General features: G+C 40.8%; 1 protein-coding gene across 1 annotated transcript in view; it reads right to left on the bottom strand.

The window, feature by feature from the left end:
• Positions 1-16324, bottom strand: part of LOC135477816 (mucin-5AC-like) — a 78409-nt gene that overhangs the window by 57690 nt on the left and 4395 nt on the right. The window contains 11 exon segments of the mRNA XM_064758020.1: positions 1170-1489; positions 2908-3624; positions 3971-4578; positions 5847-6141; positions 6498-6891; positions 7678-7862; positions 8597-8844; positions 9682-9981; positions 11521-11758; positions 13648-13818; positions 15227-15536. Coding sequence (XP_064614090.1) covers positions 1170-1489; positions 2908-3624; positions 3971-4578; positions 5847-6141; positions 6498-6891; positions 7678-7862; positions 8597-8844; positions 9682-9981; positions 11521-11758; positions 13648-13818; positions 15227-15536 — 3786 coding nt within the window.

Here is a 16324-nt window from a genome sequence, read left to right as displayed (position 1 = left end):
CTCTATCTCTCCACAACAGGCCATCCAAATCTCTGGATTTTACACAAGAGTGAAAAGGGACGTCATCCGTGTTAGCAAAATGAAAACGCTGTACAAGCAAAATGCCTTGACAAATGAGTACAAATTTTCACTAATCAAAGTGTCTTCATTTATATTCACAGGGTAGGCAGGGGGTTGACTAATGAACCTTTCAACATCATAAAGACCACTTCTGCAATACCTGGCTGCAACGATCAACAATAAGTCTGCAGTCAAAAGTTTCCAAACTGAAAAAGTGATCTCTGTTAATTAATTTATTTATTCAATCAGAGATTTACACCGGACTAAAGAATATTTCACTTATACAATGACAGGCAGCATTATCAATGGAGAAAAACCGGGCAGAGCCCAGGGGAAAGCCATGACCACCTGCAGGTAGCTGGCAGATTTCCCACATATGACTGGAGAGAAAGCCAGCATGATCTGGACACAGTGATCACATTAATGAGAGGCCCCTGGTTCATGGTTGTGCTGTGCTCGTCAGGTACACAGCCACACATTCACAAGCTGGTACAAAGTTGGGTCATTCCTTGCACTACCAACTGCATACAAATCAGTAGTGCTCAGTTACAGGTAGGTATTGCTCAGTTCCAGCTGGGCATTGCTCGGCTACAGCTCAGCATTGCTCAGTTACAGCTAGGTATTGCTTAGTTCCAGTTGGATATTGCTCAGTTACAGCTCAGCATCGCTCAGTTACAGCTCAGCATTGCTCAGTTACAGCTCAGCATTGCTCAGTTACTGCTAGTATTGCTCAGTTACAGCTTGGTATTGCTCAGTTACAGCTAGGTACAGATTCGTTCCTAACAAATTACATGCAGTATCAAACAGCCATGTACCAAGTGGTAGCTGTTGGATCAAGGCAGTCAATAGTAAAAGCATACGACATATTTAATGCTACGGTGTATACTCTGATATGCTGTGAATTACATGTCCATAATATTAACCTCTCTGCTTTGCAACATTATATAACACCAGGGCTTTCATTAGCTTATTGAGGGGAAGGTGACCATGGAAAAGTAGCCACCTACCTAATAGAAATATGCATCAAGTACAATAAGATCAGTGGTCACAGAAGTAACAAGTTGCAAGTAGCTGGTAACCACCTTCTAATGAATTCCCTGGATACTAACCCTGTTTTTATTGATGATGTCTGTCACGTATTCAAAATTCTGGCAATTTTCGTCGCTGATGTTTACATGGTAGGACGTGACCCACTCGGGGGCGTCGGCTCTTCCTGTCAAGATTACCCCAACCATCTGCAGCTCCTTCCCGAAATCCACCTGAATCCATGGAGAGGTATCGTCAGCTGAGGGTTTCCAGCCTCCAGAGCCATGGCTGTCTGCCACAGTGTCCAACTGTGCTCTAGACGGACCATATGTGGCACTGTTTTTATAGGTGCTAGAGGCGCTGGCAGAGACAGAATACTCTCGCACAAGGTGTTCATTACAGTCTGCAAAGTGGATTGATTGATTTATTAACTGACAGAATGAGTGAGTGCTTGGCGTTTAACATTGGGCAAGAATTATGCACAAATGAAGTTGGTTAAGTTTACTGGTATACCAAATCCAAGTTCAATGTGTAAACCACTGAATTTCCCTAGGTACATGTACCTGGCAAACTTCCTGACTGGAAATTCAAAGTCCTGGTCAACACAGTGACAGTGTCACTCGAACATGATAGCTGCTGATGACAGCTGCACCGTAACCATCTTAGTGTGCGAAGTAGAAAAATTTGGTTTGAGACTCATAGGTGTTGAAAATAACGTGGATGACAAACTTCCAACCATGTCCACATACAAACTGATCATTATAACATATACAGTGCAGGCAAAAGGACATAAAAGTGCACATAGCTCTGAAATTTCCTTCCCTAGTATTCACCAGGTTCTACAAAGTTCTCTGACAATTCCTAGCCACAAGCCCACCACTAGCACACTGGTGGGAGGTTTCTAACATTCCACAATACTAACAGAGAAACGTTTCAGACGCCTGTATTGCAGATAAGATGAAAGTATTGTAAGTATGTCATCAATTGTCCTGTTACCACATATGCTGATGTTGTTAATTGTCCTGTTACCATGTATTCTGATGTTGTTAATTGTCCTGTTACCACACATGCTGATGTTGTTAATTGTCCAGTTACAAAGTATGCTGATGTTGTTAATTGTCCTGTTACCATGTATGCTGATTTTGTTAATTGTCCTGTTAACATGTATGTTGATGTTGTTAATTGTCCTGTTACCCTGTTTGCTGATGTTGTTAATTGTCCAGTTACAAAGTATGCTGATGTTGTTAATTATCCTGTTACCATGTATGCTGATGTTGTTAATTATCCTGTTACCATGTATGTTGATGTTGTTAATTGTCCTGTTACCACGTATGCTGATGTTGTTAATTATCCTGTTACAATGTATGCTGATGCTGTTAATTGTCCTGTTACCACGTATGCTAATGTTGTTAATTGTCCTGTTACCACATATGCTGATGTTGTTAATTGTCCTGTTACCACACATGCTGATGCTGTTAACTGTCCTGTTACCATGTATGCTGATGTTGTTAATTATCCTGTTACCACGTATGCTGATGTTGTTAATTGTCCTGTTAACATGAATGCAAGATTACTCTCTGACTTACTGTGCTGTTATTCAATTATCTCATGCCATGCTTATTCGGTATATGCCCCCACCCACGGCCAACAGCCTCACCCCCCCCCTCCGCCCACTCCAAGAAATAAAAACAATGTCTATGTTAGAATGTGACCATTCACTTTTTCATTGAAATTTCCTACTGATGCAAATAGACAATGTCATAGACTTTGTTAATTCCGGTTATAAACAGTGCAAGGTACATGTTTCATGTTGATACTCACACTTGGTCCCTAAACAGTAGCAATAGACACGCACTTCGTAGTCCTGACACTTGTGTCCCGGGGCCTGTTTACTGTTCAAACATGTCAGTCCGTTCAAAAGGTCACAGGTCACGTCACGATCCCTTGAGTGTTTGTATGAAATTTTGGAGTGAATGGTGCGACATTCTATAGCACGAACAGCATCGCGTTCACAAAAGCCATACTTCTTGAGCAGCTTTGTTAGGCTTTCATTCTCTCCCTTGCTGTCAGGTTTGGAGGTGTTCATCCAATGAGTGAATCCAGTTGTACTGCAGAGTGGTCTTCTCGGCAGGGTTTTGGTGATGGTCGGTGGTGATATGGGGTAAGTCGTCGTTTCTGTCCCAGGGATTCCTGTTGTGATTGGAGTAGGTTCCACTGTGCTCACTGTTCCAGGAATACCAGTTGTTCCTGGAGTTGGTTTCTTTGTAGTTGTTGAGCCAGTACCCAAGGTTGTGGAGCCAGTGCTCAAGGTTGTGGAGCCAGTGCCCAAGGTTGTGGAGCCAGTACCCAAGGTTGTGGAGCCAGTACCCAAGGTTGTGGAGCCAGTAACCAAGGTTGTGGAGCCAGTGCTCAAGGTTGTGGAGCCAGTACCCAAGGTTGTGGAGCCAGTACCCAAGGTTGTGGAGCCAGTACCCAAGGTTGTGGAGCCAGTGCCCAAGGTCGTTGGGCCACTAGTAGTAGAGGTGGATTCTGTCTCACCTTCAGCAATGAAAATCAAGATAAATTTTGTCTTTAATGCAATGCATGTAAAAACTGTGCCACAAATCGTCAGCAAAAAATGGCTATTTGTACATACAGAAACAAATCAATATCACTTTATATTTAGTAGTCTACAAAGTTAGGCACAAAAAGCAATGTTTTCTTCCATCCACAACACTGATGATTTATTTAACATGTTCCATGAATTATATTCTATATTGAAATTTGGCCAACTATGACTGCGATGCTGCACGAATGAAGTCATAATGACTTCATGAATCAATCCGCAGTGAAGTATCCTTTGGTAACATGAAGTCTTGATTTGTTGTGAATTGTACAGACTTACCACAGTCGCACAAGAAGCGCACTTCGTAATCAGCACACATGCCAACTGCCTGATCACCGTGGTGACATACCAGACCATCCTTCACATTGCACGTCACCTTCTGATTGGTGTAATCAGCCATCATGACCGCACCCACTTTACGGCACTGGATAGAGACCATTTGGTCGTAGCTGCAGTAGGCATAGATTCTCCTCAAGTTTTCATGACTCTCCACATCGCCACTATTAAGGGGTGTCGGCGATTGGGAACTCATCCAACTGGTCCAGCCTGAGTGAAGACAGGCAGGTGTGATTAATGTTTTGGAACCAGGGGTGGTGCCAGTACTGGAGGTGGTGGACGTACTAGGGGTGGAGCCAGTACTGGAGGTGGTGCCAGTACTGGGGGTGGAGCCAGTACTGGGGGTGGAGCCAGTGCCAGGGGTGGAGCCAGTACTAGGAGTGGAGCCAGTACTAGGTGTGGAACCAGTGCTAGGGGTGGACTTGGTAACACGGGAGGAAACTGTGGATGTTGAAATTGTTGTTGTTGGAGTGCTGTGTGTTGACGTGAACTGGGTAACAAGTGGAGACGTGCATGTCCCGGTGCGGTGTAGCTGACCATTACTGCAAAAACTGCAAAGATAAAGGTAGAAAATGGTTGCATACATTTTCACTTCTTAGTCATTCATTTATTTATTTGACAGGAGTTTTACAATATACTCAAGAATATTTCACTTATACGACAGCAGCCAATGTTTTAGTGGGAGTAAACAGGCAGAGTCAAGGGGTGAGGGTTGCTGGCATATCTTTCAGACATATGACTGGAGAAGAAACCAACATGAGCTGGATTGCATTGCTGCAATCACCAATGCTCCTGGATCATTGCGCTGCACTAGCACATCTAACTACTAGGCAACGAAAGCTCCTCTCGTTTCTTTGAAGTTCATGACATTGAATTTAACACAGTGCAAGGGTGCAACAGTTTTACAGTTGTGGGCATCCAAAACATCAACATAGTGCAGTGGGAACCTGCTCAGAACATGTTAAAGCTAAATGCTAATCCAATACCCACAAAATCATCATTTTGATTGAACAGCTGGAAAAAAGTTTCGGGCATAAAACCAGCACCAGATTTTTGCATTCAAAGAAATGGCCCAAACAAATGACATTTTCTGCCCTCAGATTTTGTGTATTTTTCCTCTTTAACATCACAGTTTCTGCACACATTACATAGCAAAACTAAATTGTCATGCTATGTAAAGAAAGGGTGAAATGATGTAACACTAGCACTGTTAGAGTGATAAGACAAACATTTGGGAAGGTAGAGCATTTCACAAAAATTTTCTCAAACTATGTAGATTTTAATTTTATACATGTACATGTATAAAGGCACGTTGCTAAATTGGATTCAAATGCGAATAAACCTCTTGTATTTGACAAATGGTAGAAGTTAATGCTCCGCTACATAACAAGTCTCTGGTAAAACTCAATTTGTGATCTTTAAAACTGACAATAAAAAACCAGCAAATACATACACATGTACAAGAGGGCCAGTCCCTAAATCGAAATCAACTTTTGTAGGTGATTTTGTTACAGTTTAATATTACAAGGGTTACTGCATGAGATTCTGTTATTTCAACCATGTTGGATCAAGGATTCATGCAGCATGATACTTCGGAAATTCCATGATTTTCCAGGACTTTTTTCCAGGAACTTCAGGAACTTAAAACACAAAAAAATTCTCTGGTGCTAAAAATGTATTTCATATGTACATCATATTTGATATTTTTTTTATTATTTATTCAATGAGTTTTCAAAAGAAATATGTGAGGGAAAAATGTTTACATTTGGAGAGACATAAAAACTGTAACTGCTGTTCAACTGAAGACATGTGAACTCACCAAATTTCACAGTCAGTCCTACAAACTGCCTTATCGTGGATCCTCTCTCCTTCTGTGTACTGCATGTTGTTTATGAAGCAGATGTGACAGAGCGATTTGTCAACACACTCCATTGGTGCCTTGCTGCTGTTGAACACCTGACCTTCTGGACACTCCTCAACGTCACAGCCTTCCACACACAAGTCATCTTTGCAGCCTTTTGCAACCTTGTCGTAGTAGAGGAAGTTGTTACACGTCCGTTTGGGGCACATGGAAACGCAGGGGGTGTAAGATGTGCAGTCTTCACACTGCACAGCTGAGAACAAGGGGTGGGTAAAGAGATTTGATATAGGTCTATTGTGCAGTCATACCATGTTCTTTGAGACTCTGTTGCAGTCAGTTCTTAAATCCCAAGACGCTTCATTTATAACTTGCTCCTACTGCCAGGCAGTATTAAGGAATTACTGACATGAAACTTGCTTTATCTGTAAAATAAACGAATCTGGTACTGACCTATAGATTTACTAAAGGGTGAGTTAAATGAAGCAGCCTATAGTTTCCCTTCAGGAGTGCCTTTAAAGCTTTATGCAGAACAGAATGTTTATCATTAATAATTACATTAGATCAAAATAAATGGTAAAATCATAACAGAAGACTTTTGTACACACTCACCACACGTTTCCTGTGACCTCCATGAAATGGGTACTCCCTGTAGGGCGCACTCATGCGCATAGGCTGCAACAGCCGTACACAAACACTCACAGTCGCCGCCTTGGTCGCAGGCACAGGCGTCAAACACACATCGCTCCACGAAGGGGTGGTACGGTACCACATTGTGACATGGCTCAAACAGCTCTGACTGCATGATGCCACACTTGAGCTGTGCCCATGGTTTGCGATGCGGGTTCTGCTCGCACGTGTCCGGGATTTGCTGTGAGGGTGCGCAGTACTCGTGCACTTTCCAGCTATCACCAAAGTCCGTGGATTGGATGACAGGAGGCCCACCCTGTGGTGTCACAAAGTCATCGTTCTGGTTGTCGTTGAAGTTTCCACACAGACCTTTCACCTGGGAAACCATGAATCAAAGTCATCAGGCAAGACCGTGAAGAACATTTATGAAGCAGAAACTAAATGGCAAAGTTATGAAGGAAAAATATACCAATGAGGAAATCATTCCCGTTTTTAATTTACATGTAATTTACATAAATATAACTGTCTTCTGTTTAATCCCAAACAATATTTGATGATTTATCTCCTATTTATTGTTTTTGAGATCTATGGTGGCAGACATGTATTCACACTGAGTGTGATCATTTCCTGCCCATACAAAATGGTTTCAAACTGTGTATTTCATTAATTTGAGGGGGCCTGCGCAGCTCAGTTGGTTAGCGTGCTAGAGCAGCGTATTGACCCAGGAGCCTCTACCAAATCAGTCACTGTGAGTTCAAGTCCAGCTCATGCTGGCTTCCTTTCTGGCCATAAGTGGGAAAGTCTACCAGCAACCTGTGGATGGTCGTGGGTTTCCCCGGGCTCTGCTCGATTTCCTCCCACCACAATGCTGGCCGCCGTTTTATAAGTGAAATATTCTTGAGTATGGCGTAAAACACCAACCAAATAAATAAATATTTATGCTATATATGATGATTTGTGTGCGAGCTATTCCTTTGCTTCACGTGCACAACTATACAGAAAAGGTGACACTACAGAAAAGACCAAAGTCCACGGTTTGCTCCGACATGCTGCACGCAGGCTATATTTCCTATTGCCTTTCATGCTAATCCATACCCAGTCTATGTGATATTGAGTTTTGCCTCCTGAATCACACACGCTGTGCTTAGCGTTCTGGCCTTACCTTGCCCTTATGCTGCGTGTCCACTTGTATGTACAAACGGGTACCCTTGTCCCACAGGAGCGTGACGCCTCCCTTGTACTTCACTTGGATGAACAGTCCGACCTCTCGCAGTGTAAAGGGGCTGTCAGCCTCCAGTCGTACAGGCTTTCCTCGCACTAAGTCAACTTTGTAGAAATCTGCGGATCCTGCAAACAAAGGAAATTTAATCACATTTAACACTGATAAAAACTGTAGAAATATGCCGATCCTGGATCATTAAGGAAAACTAAGTGCATGACTCTGGAAATCTGCGGATCCAAGATCATTAAGGAAAACTAAGTGCACGACTCTGGAAATCTGCGGATCCAAGATCATTAAAGAAAACTAAGTGCACGACTCTGGAAATCTGCGGATCCTGGATCATTAAGAAAAACTAAGTGCACGACTCTGAAGTCTGCAGATCTTGGATCATTAAGGAAAACTAAAACTTTTTAGATATCTACAGATCCTGGAAACAAAGGATTGCTAAATGCGTTCATTAAAAAGAAAAGATAAACTCTTAAACGAAGTTGAATTTCAAAATATTGGCAAATTTTTTAGGTATCTGTTGATTATTTATGATCTACATGTATTACAAATTTTGTAGACCAAAGTGGTCTTTAACAAACCTTGGATTGCGCAAACAGCCACACAAGCATCGTCGACAAAAGTGAGAGACCTACAAATTCCCTTTCCAAGGTTAGGTTTTTAAGGCTTAACTGTGACCAGTAAATTCTGTTTGTGCTGACATAAGCCAGGTGTGTAACTTTCTGCCTTCTCCCACCTAGTTAACCGATGCAGAACTCAAGGTGTAACTTTCTAGCCCATCTGTCCTCACCCATCTGCTTAACCGATATTTTACTCCAGGTGCAACTTTCTAACCCAACTGCCCCCCACCCACCTGGTTCCCCTATACTGAAGTCAATGGCTTTGGTGCAGGTAACACCTCCCGTCCCACAGGGAATGTTCTCTGTGGTGATCATGAACTGTACGGGATTGTCTTCAGACGAAGCCGCCATGATGTAGTCACAATTCCCTTGGAATCTGAACTGCTTCCCATCAAAGGTTTTGTAGTGGGAGTCTCCGTATGCACTACACGTGGACGGGCAGGCCTGCTTTGTACAGTCCCACTTCCTGCTACTGCAATGGCTGAAAAACAGAGCAAATACAACCAAGGGGGATAACTCATATCTTCAACACACACCTATCCTTACATGGCTTCAGAACCAGGGACCAGTTTCACAAAGTGCACATACATGAAGTGCTACCACGTAATTGCCCTGGCAAGGTAACACCTACAGTACTGGTCACCATAGAAATTAAGTGCACATAACTTTACGTGTAACACTGAGCTGCAGATAATGACTTTATCCCTACAATATTTATCAAACAGAATCCATTTCTGCGAATACATAAGGGTGTGGCCTGCGGGTATGGCAAAAGTGTAGGCCTACTGTATGTAACATTGAAATTGACACAGCGGATGGTCACATAACCACTCCTCTCAGCGCCAACTTAATCACACTGAAATATAAGGTCTTGTTTTGAGATTAACAGTGTCTTTAAACAAAACATTCCAAATATTAAGTTTCCTCCCACCATAAAGCTGGCCACCATCGTATAGGTGAAATATTCTTGAGTGCGGCGTAAAACACCAATCAAATAAATGAATCAAAATTTCAAATATGAATTTAATTGTTCATTTTCACGAATTATTTATGTTTACACAATGTGACAAAATCTTACCAAATGCCAGATAAAAACAAACCTTTGTTTGATGGCAAAAAATAGCAATCCACACATCTGTCTGATAACAGAATCAAACCACATCAGTCTGAGATGGCAACAGAATCAAACCATACCTATGCTGGATGATAACAGAATCAAACCACATCTGTCGAGGATGGCAACAGAATCAAACCATACCTCCGTTTGACGATAACAAGTAACCCTGGGAGGTCAAGCAGGCTGACATGACATACTTACCACGTGTTACAGTCCAGTTTAATGGTGTCGCCCTCATAGAATTTCCGTCCTCCATGATGACACGGGCACTGGCTCTTACGTACACAGTTCTCGCCATCCAGGACATAGCCTTGTTTACAAACGCAGCCCGGGGTGCAGGTGGTGGTTGTGCAGGCGGACACGCTGTTCTCACAGGTGAGGGGGCAACTGGATACGCAGTCTGTGTACTCCATCAGGGCGGGGCACAGTGGCTGGAGCTTCACACCCTCCGGGATTACTGTTTTGGTGCTTGTGCAGTTCCACCTTGCCTCTCGGCAGACGCTAAAAAAAACAAATAGCAATTTTTTGTTCAGTCTTCCCTTCCATGCAGTATCCATGAAGCTCTGACCACCTGCGTTTTAACTGTACTCAGTATTTCATTATTTGAGCCATACACATAAAATCAAAGTCAGATATCTCAAGTTCAAATGATCCAGATGACCAAACCACTGATTCCATTTGAGTTTACTTAACATACAGTGGATCATCTTTTACAAGTACATGTAAGCAGTATCAACTTTGGATGCCATCAAATTTATGAATGATTTTATTGAATAGTTTGTTTAAAATCATGTTTCTGTGAAGAGACAACTGTTTTCTGTGGAAGTTAATCAGAGCATTCATTTACTTATTTATTTATTTGATTGGTGTTTTACGCCGTATGCAAGAATATTTCACTTATACGACGGCGGCCAGCATTATGGTGGATGGAAACTGGGCAGAGCCCGGGGGGAAACCCACGACCATCCGCAGGTTGCCGACAGACCTTGCCACGTACGCCTGGAGATGAATCCAGCATGAGCTGGGCTTGAACTCACAGCGACCGCATTGGTGAGAGAGTCCTGGGACATTACGCTGCGCTAGCGCGCTAACCAACAGAGCCACGGAGGCCCCCCAGAGCATTCATTCATTTATTTCAACTAAATGCAAAAAATGGTGAACAATTCAAGAAGACTGCTGACTGCATAGGTATCATGAAGGGCAGGAAAGACAAATGCTTCTTGTTCTAATCTTCCATGTCAACTGACAGATCATTTACAACAAGAACGAAAGTCATTTTATTTTGAAAACATACTCTTTAAATTTTATCATACAATTTATATAGGCCTAACAAATCATTTACACTTTTAATAACTTTGACAAGTGCATAATTATTTTACAATAAATTATGCAGTTTTCTTCTGCGTTCAGAATTTCTTTCACTATTTTAAATTGATGTCACACCTGCTCTAAGCCAATCATCATTGCTCTTTTCTGTCAGGTGACAAGATTTCTGGAGGTGTAAACAAAGCTGATTCAAGCTGATACAGACTTTGAGTAAGGTTTTAACATAAAAATGAAACTTGAATCGTTACGGTGACAAACTCAGTCAGAAAAAATATTCAGATTATTCCAAATTTTCTTCGACTTATTTATTTATTTATTTGATTGGCGATTTATGCCGTACTCAAGAATATTTCACTTATACGACGGCGGCCAGCATTATGGTGGGTGGAAACCGGGCAGAAACCCACGACCATCAGCAGGTTGCCTAAAGACCTTCCCATGTACGGCCGGAGAGGAAGCCAGCATGAGCTGGACTTGAACTCACAGCAACCGCATCCGTGAGAGACTCCTGGGTCATTACGCTGCGCTAGTGAGCTAACCAAGTGAGCCAAGGAGGCCCGATATTTTCTTCGAACATGAGTGTTCAAGCACTACATAACACTTTTACAAATCTGCAAATATCAGAATTTTGCCTATTATTTTATCATGTCCTTTGCCATGCAGAGAACTGAAAGCTTGAAACAATGAGTACATCGATTTTAATAATCATCTTACCAGTATTCATTGCCCTTCTTCGTCGTAAAACCTGCTGGGTATTCGCGATCATCAAATATGCACGGACACTGCATTTTGGGGATACATTCCCCATCATCATCCAGAGACTGGCCAGGTGGACAATTGCACCCTTCGGCGCACTCAGACACGCAGTTGGGGCTCTGGGCGATATTACGGCATGATCTTTGACACGAGTCACCGCAAACTTGGTGGATCTGACCTCCAGGACAGGAGAGCACTGCAACAACAATGACATGAGAAACCTATCACTCGGATTTCAAACTATTTCAACTTTGACACTGGCATGGTTTGTCAACTGAGATTGGATAAATACTGAGTACTATGATCTTCAAATGTTGGCATCGTCACATGGTAATGTCTCTTATGTTTTTAGATGCAAAATTACACAGTGATGAACCAAAATTTTTGGTTCATCATATTTATTTTATTAAAATAGCAAATTCAAAATAGCATTTATTTTTCTTGAAGCTTCATTTGAGCATTTTATCTCTGCTTTTGCATTTTGAACAGCACATTATAAATAATGAAAGAAACAGATAAAAAATATTGCAATGGTGGAGCGTAGAAACAGTTTTTATCTATAACAAAACTCCTAGCACAGATCTATCACCTACGCGTAGTAAAAGAAAACGTGAACGTGAATAATGGACATTATATTCCAGATTACAATTCAGTGAAATGAATATTTTAAAAGCACACTGTATTATATACATTATATTCCAGATTACAACTCAGTGAAATGAATATTTTAAAAGCACACTGTATTATATACATTATATTCAAGATTACAATTCAGTGAAATGAATATTTTAAAAGCACACTGTATTATATACATTATATTCCAGATTACAACTCAGTGATATGAATATTTTAAAAGCACACTGTATTATATACATTATATTCCAGATTACAATTCAGTGATATGAATATTTTAAAAGCACACTGTATTATATACATTATATTCCAGATTACAATTCAGTGATATGAATATTTTAAAAGCACACTGTATTATATACATTATATTCCAGATTACAACTCAGTGATATGAATATTTTAAAAGCACACTGTATTATATACATTATATTCCAGATTACAACTCAGTGATATGAATATCTTAAAAGCACACTGTATTTATATACATTATATTCCAGATTACAATTCAGTGATATGAATATTTCAAAAGCACACTGTAGCACTCAAACCTTCACTCAATCACTACCACAGGGCTGTGATTTAGGAAACCGTTTTAATGTGAATAGGTGGATTGGTCATACTTACTACACAACTGAAGGTCAATTGGTCATACTTACTACACAAATGACAGTCGATTGTTCATACTTACTACACAACTGAAAGTCGATTGGTCATACTACACAACTGAAGGTCAATTGGTCAAACTTACTACACAACTGAAGGTCAATTGGTCATACTTACTACACAACTGAAGGTCAATTGGTCATACTTACTGCACAACTGAAAGTCGATTGGTCATACTTACTACACAACTGAAGGTCAATTGGTCATACTTACTACACAACTGAAGGTCAATTGGTCAAACTTACTACACAACTGAAGGTCAATTGGTCATACTTACTACACAACTGAAGGTCAATTGGTCAAACTTACTACACAACTGAAGGTCAATTGGTCAAACTTACTACACAACTGAAGGTCAATTGGTCATACTTACTACACAACTGAAGGTCAATTGGTCATACTTACTACACAACTGAAGGTCAATTGGTCATACTTACTACACAACTGAAGGTCGACTGGTCATACTTACTACACAACTGAAGGTCAATTGGTCATACTTACTACACAACTGAAGGTCAATTGGTCATATTTACTACACAACTGAAGGTCAATTGGTCATACTTACTACACAACTGAAGGTCGATTGGTCATACTTACTACACAACGGAAGGTCAATTGGTCATACTACACAACTGAAGGCCGACTGGTCATATTTACTACATAACTGAAAGTCAATGGGTCATACTTACTACATAACTGAAAGTCGATGGGTCATACTTACATGTGTACTCAGTAAATGAAGATCGATTGGTCATACTACACAACTGATGGTTGATTGGTCATACTTACTACATAACGAAACATTTCTTCTCCAATCAATGAACACTCCCTTAGCGGCGCAGGCATCAGCGTACGCGCCAAAGTTGGGGCACATACAATCCCTGACGTTTCTCTCACAAGAGCAAATGTCATAGAGACAGTCCTCGTAGTAGACATCCACACTCTCCACGCTATGACAAGCTGCAACAGAACAATAGACCTGTAGGGCTTGTGCGAAAGAATATAAGAGATTTGTTGGTAAAAAAAAAAGATTAAAGTGAACATAAAGTCTGCCACTATATAGACATAGAAAAAATGGGACACGGTTATCACATAAAAATATGTAAAAAATTCTCTAAAGTTTTGAAAGCCGAGAAGATGAAGTTCAGCACTGGGGATATTGCACTGACGGGTAATACTCACTTCAAGTAGCCATGTTGTAGAAGCCCTTATGAACTTGGCCAAACGCGAGCACTAAAAGCGTCACGTGATAATTTGCTGCCACGTCAAAAAACTTACTGGCTCTCGATTGTCAGTGTGGTTTGTTATAGTGGAAAGACATATCTATGCAATAAATTGGATTTTGCAGTTAGTTTAAGTGTAAACCTGATGCATTTTGAAACTCACATTTATGAGCAGGGAGCTGAGAACAGCTAGCCATGTCACAATGCGTACATGTTGGGCAGAATACTACAATGACTTCTCACGGTGAGCTGGCAAGAAAACCACCTCGCGTGAGTCATCGCTTGAAGAAAAATAATGTGACAGCATTACTTTTCCTTAACAAAGTCAGATTTATTATGAAATAAAATTCCTGATGTGGGCACAACCAGCTAGGCCAAATCTTGAAAATATTTTTAGAACATTTCTGGAATGTTACTTTATTCATTAATTGAACTTTAGTAGCTGACTTTATGTTCTCTTTAAGTATAAAGTTTATTTATGGGTCGAGGGCAGGGGTTTGGTTAGAGGTCCGTCAACACAGACAAACAATATAAAAGACTTTAATGGTAAAGCATGGTAAAACCAGAGCAGTCACGATAGTGTGATTGTCGGCAAATGGTTACACATATTATAACTGACTGAAATCTGGCTCCCCGTTAATTTACCCTAGTCATGCCATTCAAAGCCTTTGGTATCAGGTAGTTAAAGCTATGACGTGCCCTACCTGTATCATCACCTGTAGCATCTCACCCTTTGGGGTCATTGAAAAAGCGAGCGATAGTTAGGACAGGAATAGGCTTGATTCAAATTTGCAAATTTGCACCTAACAAGGGGTTTGAGTGCATGTTGACATGGAGTTTCTTGCACTAGTTTTCTGTTGTAACTTGTAATCAGCTTCAATTTCTCTATGGCTTTAGCCAATATTCCCTTACCTTCATATGTTTATTTGTTTTTTGATTAGTGTTACCAAGAATATTTCACTATAGGCAGCAAGCATTTTATTTGGAGGCCTTGGGGGCAACACATGACCATCCACAGGTTGCTGACAGACCATCACAAACATGACTTTAGAGGAAGCTAGGATGAGCTGGATTCAAACTCACAGTGTTGGCATTGTGCCACTCTGGCATGCTAGCCACCTGACCGCTGAGACCCCGCGTTTTACCTTTGAACATATCTCCTCTCAGCTGCTGGCACTCCATCAACGCCTGGGCTCTTCGCTGCGCATTGAGGTCGCAGGGATCAGCTGCAATCTTCTCCGGCATTTCCGCGCATGTTGGATCTGTTCTCCACTTGTTTCCGAACAAATTAACATTGGGTTCAACGTCACCTTCCTTGGTGATGAAGTCGGTGTTTTGGTTTTCATCAAAGGTGCCACACATACCTTTGGTCTGCCCGTACATTGTTTTGGGAGCAGTAACATATACTCTGGTCCTTCCATCCCACATCAGAGAGACACCATTAGACAACTCCACCTGGTCAAGTACAAACACACAACTGAAGGATTTTGCTAGTTTTGTTATGCAAAAGAAGAAAAGTTTTAAAACATAAGTGAAATATTCTTGGGTACGATATAATAAACCTTTGTGAATACTGTATTTCACCTTAATTTTAGCACTTTTCACACACCATATTTTGCTTGATTTTGTTTGATTCCTACATTTTACAGGGCCACTTACAAGTACATGTGTACAGTGTGATCAGTTTATCAGGAAGAACCTAAGCATTATCATCAACAATATTTTAAGGATTTTATGTGTAAATGCATTTCTACATACAAACCTAGGTGACATACAATGTTTACTTATTTATTTATTCATTGGATTGGTGTTTTAAACCGTACTCAAGAATATTTCACTTATACAACGGCAGCCAGCATTATAGTGAGAGCAAACCAGGCTCAGGGAAACCCAGGACTATCCGCAGGTTGCTGCCAGACCTTCTCACATATGAGCGGTGAGGATCAAATGTGATGTGACTCATTTTCAATAGGTTTCTGCTCTGATAGTAGATACAAAAAGTTTGAATATTTAAGTGTTAGTATAATGATAAACCAAAAAAACAATTGTCAGTTAGTGCAAAATCAAAATGGTACTAGTACTAATTTTACCAGTCCAACAACAACAATTATATATGCCAACTATCTGATAAAGCTACTGATGACTCAAAATCTTAAACATGCATTTTGTTGGGTTTTAATTTTTCACAAAGATAACCAAGATTACACAATGAAAAACAGCACAGGTCACCCTTCATGAAGAGC

Source organism: Liolophura sinensis, chromosome 11, assembly GCF_032854445.1.
Source record: "Liolophura sinensis isolate JHLJ2023 chromosome 11, CUHK_Ljap_v2, whole genome shotgun sequence".
Taxonomy (NCBI): Eukaryota; Metazoa; Mollusca; class Polyplacophora; order Chitonida; family Chitonidae; genus Liolophura; species Liolophura sinensis.
The sequence above is the reverse complement of the archived record's forward strand: the minus strand, read 5'-3'. Positions and strand labels throughout refer to the sequence as shown.